This window comes from Gorilla gorilla, chromosome 6 (genome assembly GCF_029281585.2).
Source record: "Gorilla gorilla gorilla isolate KB3781 chromosome 6, NHGRI_mGorGor1-v2.1_pri, whole genome shotgun sequence".
Classification (NCBI taxonomy): domain Eukaryota; kingdom Metazoa; phylum Chordata; class Mammalia; order Primates; family Hominidae; genus Gorilla; species Gorilla gorilla.
This window is the reverse complement of record NC_073230.2, coordinates 88,415,804-88,424,771: the sequence shown is the minus strand read 5'-3', so window position 1 is coordinate 88,424,771 and position 8,968 is coordinate 88,415,804. Positions and strand designations below refer to the sequence as shown.

Below are 8,968 nucleotides of genomic sequence, written 5' to 3'. Positions count from 1 at the left end.
TCTGTGCTTCGGGAGGTTGAGGGGGGAGGTTCACTTGAGCACAGGAGTTTGAGACCAACCTGGGCAACATAGCGAGACCTCGTCTCAAAATAAAGATATAGGATATTACAAAGGATAGTTATGAACAGCCAGATATAAGAGATACACAGAGGGAGGCCTGGGGGAAGGGGTGCAAAGCTTCCGAGTCTTCTCTAGGCACTGCACCCTCTAGGAAGCTCCATGAGTTCAGTTATCCAGAAGCCCTCTGCATCCCTTTTGGGTTTTTATGGGCTTCATTATAAAGGCATGATTGGGCCAGGCACAGTGGCTCATGTCTGTAATCCCAGCACATTTTGAGGCTGAGGTGGGAGAATCAATTGACCCCTCAGGTGGCAACTGAGACTGCGGTGAGTTGTGATTGCACCACTGTACTCCAGCCTGGGTGACAGAGAGAGAGCCTGTCTCAAAAAAAAAGACAAAACAAAACAAAAAACCTGGCCAATACGATGAAACCCCATCTCTACTGAAAATGATCGTCGCCTGATCCCCACCCCTTGAAGATGCCTCCACCCTCTCCATACGCATTTGGTCAGCACTAACTGCCCTAGGTGACAGGCATACTGCACTGGGTGACAAGGACCCAAAGCTACACCAGCCAGTGCCCCAGCCCTCAAGCACCTCCCTGTGCAGAAGGAAGACAACACAGAAAAGGGAAGCGTGGTTGTCACAGAGGCCCAGAGGACTGCTGGCTGATGTCACTGAATGGGGAAGTGGTTGGCCGCACAGGCCCCAAGCTCAGACCTGATGCCACAGTGGACGCTCCTGGGCCATGTGACCTCAGGCTAGGCTCAGAACCACCCTCAGGGCCTCCATTTCTTTCTGTATAAATTGAGGACCATACAGAGATGCTGCCTACCTCCTGGGATTGTCCAGAGAGTTAAAAGCTCTTTTAAAATGCACCTGCTGGGCCAGGCACAGTGTCTCACACCTGTAATCCCAGCACTTTGGGAGGCTGAGGCAGGCAGATCACAAGGTCAGGAGGTCGAGACCAGCCTGAACAACATAGCAAAGCCCCATCTCTACTAAAAATACAAAAAGTAGCCGGGCGGGCATGGTGGCACGTGCCTGTAATCCCAGCTACTCAGGAGGCTGAGGCAGGAGAATCACTTGAACTCAAGAAGTGGAAGTTGCAGTGAGCCGAGATTGTACCATTGCACTCCAGCCTGGGTGACAGAGTGAGACTCCATCTCAAAAAATAAAAATAAATAAAATGCACCTGCTGGCAGGGTGCGGTAGTTCATGCCTGTAATCTCAGCAACTTTGGGAGGCCTAGGCAGGTGGATCACCTGAGGTAAGGAGTTCAAGACCAGCCTGGCCAACATGGTGAAACCCCATCTCTGCTAAAACTACAAAAATTAGATGAGCATAGTGGTGGGCACCTGTAGTCCCAGTTACTCAGGAGGCTGAGGCAGGAGAATCGCTTGAACCTGGGAGGCAGAGGTTGCAGTGAGCCGAGATGGTGCCACTGCACTGCAGCCTGGGCGACAGAGTGAGACTCCGTCTCAAAATAATAATAATAATAAAACAAAATGCACCTGCCATTTCTTTCCATCAGGTATGGCCATGGAAATGAGGGTCATAAGGGAAGCAGTGTATCCTCACAGATCCCCAGAAACGAGAGACACAGCCATGCAGGGCCACTTGGGAAAGCATCAGGGTCCCTCAGGGAGTAGAGGAAGCCAGGGGAACACAGGGGTGAGACCCTTTGTTATGCTTTCCCTGGAAAAGGCAAGGAAGGGTATGCAGGTTTAGGATTGGCTAGTTAGAATAACGTTAGCAGGCTCTGGGGATTAGAGGCTGTCATTTGTTATTTGGTGTCTGGCTCAGGATGATGAAGGCAGAGAAATACTGCCTTCTGAAGGGTGAGAGGCAGCTAGAAGAGCTGGTTCAGTGTTGGGGCCCTGGATTAGCTGGTTTGCATATGAAAGGCACACTCAGCCAGGAGCCGTGGCTCAAGCCTGTAATCCCAGCACTTTGGGAGGCCGAGGTGGGCAGATCACAAGGTCAGGAGATGGAGACCATCTTGGCCAACGTGGTGAAACCCCGTCTCTATTAAAAATACAAAAATTAGTTGGGCGTGGTGGCACGCACTTGTAATCCCAGCAACTTGTGAGGCTGAGGCAGGAGAATCGCTTGAACCCAGGGGTGGAGGTTGCAGTGAGCCGAGACCGTGCCACTGCACTCCAGCCTGGCAGCAGAGTGAGACTCCGTTTCAGAAAAAAAAAGGGACACTCTCAGAGGGGTCATTTGCTAGCTCTAACGACTGGCTGGCTCTGGCAGGGGCAGTCCCTCTCTCTGGTCTTGGAGGTCCAAGATGCCAGAATATCAGCAATCCAGTGGGGCTTGGTGAGGTGGCTCACACCTGTCATCCCAGCACTGAGGGAGGCCGAGGCAGGAGGATTGCTTAAGCCCAGGAACTTGAGACCAGCCTAGACAACATAGTGAGACCCCATCTCTCAAAAAAAAAAAAAAAAAAAAAATTAGCCGTGTGTGGCGGTGTGTGCCTGTGGTCTTCACTACTTGGGAGGCTGAGGTCAGCAAATTGCTTCAGCCCAGGAGTGATGGTGATCGCGTCCCTACACTCCAGTCTGTGGACACTCTAGTACCTTGAGGACAGTACAGCCTGATTACAGAAGCTTTACAGCAAGTCTTGAAGTCAGGTATTATAAATCTTCCACCTTCATTCTTCATTTGTAAAGGCCTTTTGGCTATTCTAGGTCCTTTGAATTACTGTGAGAATGTTACAGTTGACTTGTGAACTCCACAAAGCCTATGGGATGTCGATTGGGATCAGAGGAAAGCAGGAACAGGTTGGGTGCCAAGGAGGGGTGAGGGGCTGGGGCAGGGATGGATGTGGCTGGCCAGTGAGGACAGTAGGATACTTGTTGGGGGAATGTGGGGACATCCAAGCAGTGGTTCTCATAATGCGGTGCAGGGTGCTTACCCCCTCCCTGCCCCTGCTCCCCACACACAACTTCCGACGCCTCTCCCATGAGCACCTGCACTAAGGGGCTGCATTTAGGCTCTGCCCACGTTGGAATCATGCCCTCCTCCAGGCCCTCCTCCTCCTCTCAGAAGCCCTGTCTGTGAGAGAGCCACAGCCCCAGGCTCAGTCCCAGGTTCTGTCACTGCTGTTGGGGGAGGGAGGATGAACAAATCCAGGAGACCTCACACCATCCCAGAGCAGAAATCCTGACACAGAAGGAATCTCCCATGGGGGTTCAGCTGGATCCAGGGCCTGAAAGTGACATAAACATGCATGTTGCATCTAAGGAGACTGCACGTGGCAGCATTGGGCAGCATGTGCCCTCCAGAGCTACCCAGAGGCTGTTGGCTATAAGTTCTATGTGGCCCCCACATTGGACAGCCTGGTAAGCAGGTGACCTTTCAGCCAGGTCCTCAGGTGGGGCGGGCCACCCTCTCGAGGCCCTGCCCAGACAGCCAGGGGGTCCCTTGTTCTCTCTTCAGCCCATCTTTCCAGCTGTGACCAGTTCAGCCCAAAGCCCCCGTCCCTCAGTTTCCCTGTGGGTTGAATGGAGTTAATGTGTCACCTCAGAATGTTGTGAAGCAGAGAATGAGGAGTTTAGGGCCTGGCTCAGACGGAGGGGTTTCCTGAGCATGGGGAACCTGTTTCCTCAGGCCTGTGAAGGGAGGGAGGGCGGGCTGGCCTGGCTGGCCCTGGGAAGCACAGAGGAGCCTACTGGGACCAGGGAAGAGACTAAGAGAAGGGAGGCCCATCCCTGCCTGCTTCTGTCTCAAGAAGGCTGATGCTACTTCCTCTGATGAAATCCTGTCTTCCCCCACGGCCCCTCAACTGATGCCACCTCACCCTGGAGAGGGTGGGCAGAGCCTCCTACGGAGGGAGCCCTGTGCACCACCAAAACTCCGTGCTCCAGTGACCACCCCCGGGCAAAGGCCGGAAGATCCCTGTTAGAGACGGGCCCAGGACTGTGTGAGGGGTGGGTGTTGCTCTGAGCCTTCACTTTCTTCTGTGTCCAAGGAAGCTTCTGGATCAGCCAAGGGCTCAGGTGTGTGGAGGGAATGACCTGAGGGACTGTATGAAGGGACAGCCTCCTGTCCTGCACTCAGAAGTTGAGGCCCAGAGATTCCACCCTTCAGCCAGGCCCAGACATCTGGGTTGAGGGGGCTCCAGTCCTGGACCCACTACTGCAAGTCACGTGGCCTGGGGCAGGGCTTCTCGGAGCCCTGTCCCCTCCTGTGTAGGGCGGGACGTCAGAGGGGAGCCTGCAGACCCAGTCTCACGTCTGGGGGGTCAAGGGGTGGCTTCCAGAAGGACCAGTCTCTGTGTAGGGGACCATTAGCCCCCTCACCCCTTGAGCAAGGTCGTGGTGCCTGCACCAAGAGAGAGGGCCTGGGGCAGGAAGAGGCCAGCTGGGTCGTGGTGGTGCCTGGGGACTGCATGGGAGCCCCTGCCAGGGAGGGAGAGGGACAGAGGACAAGCTGGGGGCTCTTCTGCTTGGGCTGGGGGCTGAGCACCTGTGACCTCCACTGGCTTCCTCCTCCTCCTCTCTGAGGACTGAATCTGGGGCGCAGAAGGGCAGAGATTCAGGCCCGCCTTTCCTCTCCCTGAAAGAGCCTGCGCTGGCCCTGGGCAGAGAGAAGGATGAGAAGTGAGGCTGAGTGAGGTGGGGTCTGCAGGGATCCAGGTGGGAGAGGCCCAGCCAGCCAAGGTCAGGCCCAGCCCCTCGGCAGGAGGACGGGGACCGCGGCCTTTGGGCAGGGCTGACTTGGCACTGACCACAAGGGAGGCCCTTTTGCAATAGGGGAAAATAAGCCAGATGGATAAAGGAAGTGCTGGTCACCCTGGAGGTGCACTGGTTTGGGGAAGGCTCCCGGCCCCCACAGCCCTCTTCGGAGCCTGAGCCCGGCTCTCCTCACTCACTTCAACCCCCAGGTGGCCCCTCCACAGGGCCCCTCTCCTGCCTGGACGGCTCTGCTGCTCTCCCCGTCCCCTGGAGAAGAACAACGCCATGGGTCGGCCCCTGCTGCTGCCCCTACTGCCCCTGCTGCTGCCGCCAGCATTTCTGCACCCTGGTGAGTACCCGGGACCACCCAGATGTGGGCTCTGCCCAAGCCACAGGAGGGGCCAACCCGAGACAAAGGTGGGACATCTTGGGGAGGGCCCAGGCTCCCACCACCAGGAAACAAGGGCGGGTCCCACAGGGGCGGGTGACCCCATCCTCTCCCCCTCCTCCCTCCCCCATGCCTGAAGAGTGGGAGACCCAGGCCAGAGGTCAGTCCAGCCACCTGTCACACGACTGCCTGTGGGTGAAGGTGCGGGAGGGTCTGGGGTCACCCTCTTTGTGTCTTGAGGTGGTTTCAAGGTCTCTCCCCCACTCACTCCCTCCCTCCTCTAGGTGGCTCCACAGGATCTGGTCCAAGCTACCCTTATGGGGTCACTCAACCAAAACACCTCTCAGCCTCCATGGGTGGCTCTGTGGAAATCCCCTTCTCCTTCTATTACCCCTGGGAGTTAACCACAGCTCCCGATGTGAGAATATCCTGGAGACGGGGCCACTTCCACGGGCAGTTCTTCTACAGCACAAGGCCGCCTTCCATTCACAAGGATTATGTGAACCGGGTCTTTCTGAACTGGACAGAGGGTCAGAAGAGCGGCTTCCTCAGGATCTCGAACCTGCGGAAGGAGGACCAGTCTGTGTATTTCTGCCGAGTCGAGCTGGACACACGGAGCTCAGGGAGGCAGCAGTGGCAGTCCATCGAGGGGACCAAACTCTCCATCACCCAGGGTGAGTCCAGCTGCCCTGGCACCCGCTTTGCCCACCACAGTGAGGCTTTTATGATCACTGGTGACGTCATCCCCAGCACCTCAGACCCCACTTCTTCTGACGACCCCTAAGTTCTCTCTTTGGCCCCTAACACTTCCTCAGGCCTTTGCCACCTCTCCCCTTTTCTCTTCCCCTTGTCTCCACAACTGATCTGCTTTCCCCAACCATCCCCCTCACTGTCCCCTCCAGATCCAGCCCCGCCCCCACTCCTCAGGCCTCAGCAGCTGCCGGACCCTCTAATTATCCTTCATTCTTTCTCCAAAATGAGGCTCCAGCCTGGCCTCTCCCCATAACCTCCAGGTCGATTTGATCTCTCCAGGATGTGGCTCACCCGCTCTTTGTCATGTGTCTCTGTGTGGAGTCCCCGTTAGTGCCTCAGGGTGGGCCCCATACCTTGCATCTCTCACAGTCAGGAGCTCATTCAGGAACCCCCAGCAGGTGCCCAGTGGCTGGCCCTGGGAGCCCTGCAGTCCCTGGGTCAAGCCCTATCACCTGGGTTCCCATCTGCCCACTTCCTTCTCCCCCTCTGCTTCCCAGAAGTGTCCTTCAGCTCCTCCCTGACCTGTCTCGCCTCTTCTCTCGCATATCATATCCCTCTCTTCCTGCATCCATCCTTTACCCTCCTCACTTTTCCCTGGCCCCTGCAGCCCCCACTTTCCCTGACAAGCCCCTGGGTTCTTCCAGCCGTGCTCTCCCTGTCCTCCACTCTGGTCTTGCTACTCTGTCCTTCCCAACACTAAGGGATGTGTCTGCAGAAGCAAAAGCAGCAGCCCCCATTCATTGAGGCACCATGGCATGGCCCTGGCAAATCGCTTCGTGTGCATTGTCCTAGTGAACCCTCACCAAGACTCCACAATAACAAGAGGAACTGCTATTCTCTTCAGTTTACAGACAGGGAAATTGAGGCTAACAGAGCCTATATATCTGTGCCCAACATCACACTAGTGGTGCAGATGGGATTTGGTAGGGATGGTGAGGGATGGGCATGGTGGCTGATGCCTGTAATCACAACACTTTGGGAGGCCAAGGTGGGTGGATCACTTGAGGTCAGGAGTTCGAGACCAGCCTGGCCAACATGGTGAAACCCCGTCTCTACTAAACATACAAAAATTAGCCAGGTGTGATGGCTCATGCCTGTAATCCTAGCTACTCGGGAGGCTGAGGCAGGAGAATCACTTGAACCCGGGAGGCGGAGGTTGAGGTGAGCTGAGATCGAGCAACTGCACTCCAGCCTGGGTGACAAAGTGAGACTCTGTCTCAAACAAACAAACAAACAAACACAATGAAAGGGATGGTGAGCTGCAGAGCTTTCTCACCTAACCTCTAGCTACAGGGCTTCGCCTATTGAGTTGACCATAGTGTTCGCCTTGACCTACTTTTGAACCTAGTGATGGGATGTGTTGCACTAATAGATCTTCTGTTTTATTCAGAAAGGGCGTCGGGGAAATTTGAGCCTGGGTTTATCTGTCTCCAGATCAGTGGGGTGAGGGGAGTTTCTCCCAGGCCCAGGCAGGAAGGTGGTGCATTGTCTGTAGAAAATGTTTTAGGAAACTAATCTTTGGCCAGGTGGGTTTTTTTTTCTAATCACTTGCACTGGCAATCCTAAACAATGCCAGGGATAAATTACTCTTCCCTGCAGGGACCTGCAGGGACAGACACATTCGCTGCCTGCGCCCTGGTGAACCACTGCACCATCTTAACCACTGTGTTGGTATTGGAGCAGATGGAAAGTGGCTCCATAATCTAAATGAAGCAAGACAGCCTTGAACTTTGATTTCCTACATATTTCCTTAAATGGCCTTTTTTGAGAGATTTGGGTTTTTCTCAGGCCTTCTCTTCCTCTTTCCTTAATTCCTGCTTGCTTTTCTCACCTCTCTGGATAGGTCAGATTTGTTGTTTTTTTCACTAATAAATTGTATTTTCAATTAATTCAATTAATTGAATATTCATGCTTATAAAAAACAAAATTCAGGAAAGCAATAAAAAGAGAAAAAAGTGTTTGTTTTTTTTTTTGAGACAAAGTCTCTCTCTGTCACCCAGGCTGGAGTGCAATGGCACGATCTTGGCTCACTCCAACCTCCACCTCCCAGGTTCAAGCGATTCTCCCGCTCAGCCTCCAAGTAGCTAGAATTACAGGCACCCACCATCATGCCAGGCTAACACAGGGTTTCACCATGTTAGCCAGGCTGCTCTCGAACTCCTGACCTCAGATGATCTGCCCAGCTTGGCCTCCCAAAGTGCTGGGATTACAGGTGTGAGCCACCTTGCTCTGCCTTTTTTTTTTTTTTTTTTTTTTTTTTTGAGACAAGAGTCTCGCTCTGTCACCCAGGCTGGAGTGTGATCATGGCTTACTGCAGTGTCGACCTCCCAGGCTCAAGTGATTCTCTTGCCTCAGCCTCCCAAATAGCTGGGACTACAAGCACGCACCACCACACCTGGCTAATATTTGTATTTTTTTTGTAGTCATGGGATTTTGCTATGTTGCCCAGGCTGGTCTCAAACTCCTGAGCTCAAGTGATCCACCTACCTTGGCCTCCTAAAGTGCTGGGATACAGGCATGAGCCACTGTGTCTGGCAAAAAAAAATTTTTTTAATCCAACTGAAGTACCATCATGCTAAGATACAACAAACTAAAGGAATATTTGTAGCAGATATAACTAAGTTTGTTGTTGGCTTATTAATGTTTTTTACATAATTTTACTTTTGTAACCAAACCTAATTGTGTTCTTCTTTGTCACTTTTCTATTTCTTTTTTTTTTTTTTTTTTTTGAGATGGAGTCTTGCTGTGTCTCCCAGGCTGGAGTACAGTGGCATGATCTTGGCTCACTGCAAGCTCCGCCTCCCAGGTTCACGCCATTCTCCTGCCTCAGCCTCCTGAGTAGCTGGGACTACAGGTACCCGCCACCACGCCTGACTAATTTTTTTGTATTTTTAGTAGAGACGGGGTTTCACCGTGTTAGCCAGGATGGTCTCGATCTCCTGACGTCGTGATCTGCCCGCCTCGGCCTCCCAAAGTGCTGGGATTACAGGCTTCAGCCAACACGCCTGGCCTTTTCTGTTTTATTTCTAAGCACAAAAATCCCAATTTCCACTATAGGTTGAAAATATTGGCCAGACACAGT

The 8,968-nt window shown here is 53.6% G+C and overlaps 1 protein-coding gene across 4 annotated transcripts in view; it reads left to right on the top strand.

Annotated features, from left to right (window-relative positions):
* PILRA (paired immunoglobin like type 2 receptor alpha) overlaps positions 1-8,968 on the top strand; it is a 60,822-nt gene that overhangs the window by 1,135 nt on the left and 50,719 nt on the right. For all 4 annotated transcript variants that reach the window (XM_063708235.1, XM_063708236.1, XM_055393093.2 and 1 more), the window contains exons 2-3: positions 4,955-5,094; positions 5,418-5,807. In XM_063708235.1, coding sequence (XP_063564305.1) covers positions 4,955-5,094; positions 5,418-5,807 — 530 coding nt within the window. The remainder of the gene's footprint in view (positions 1-4,954; positions 5,095-5,417; positions 5,808-8,968) is intronic.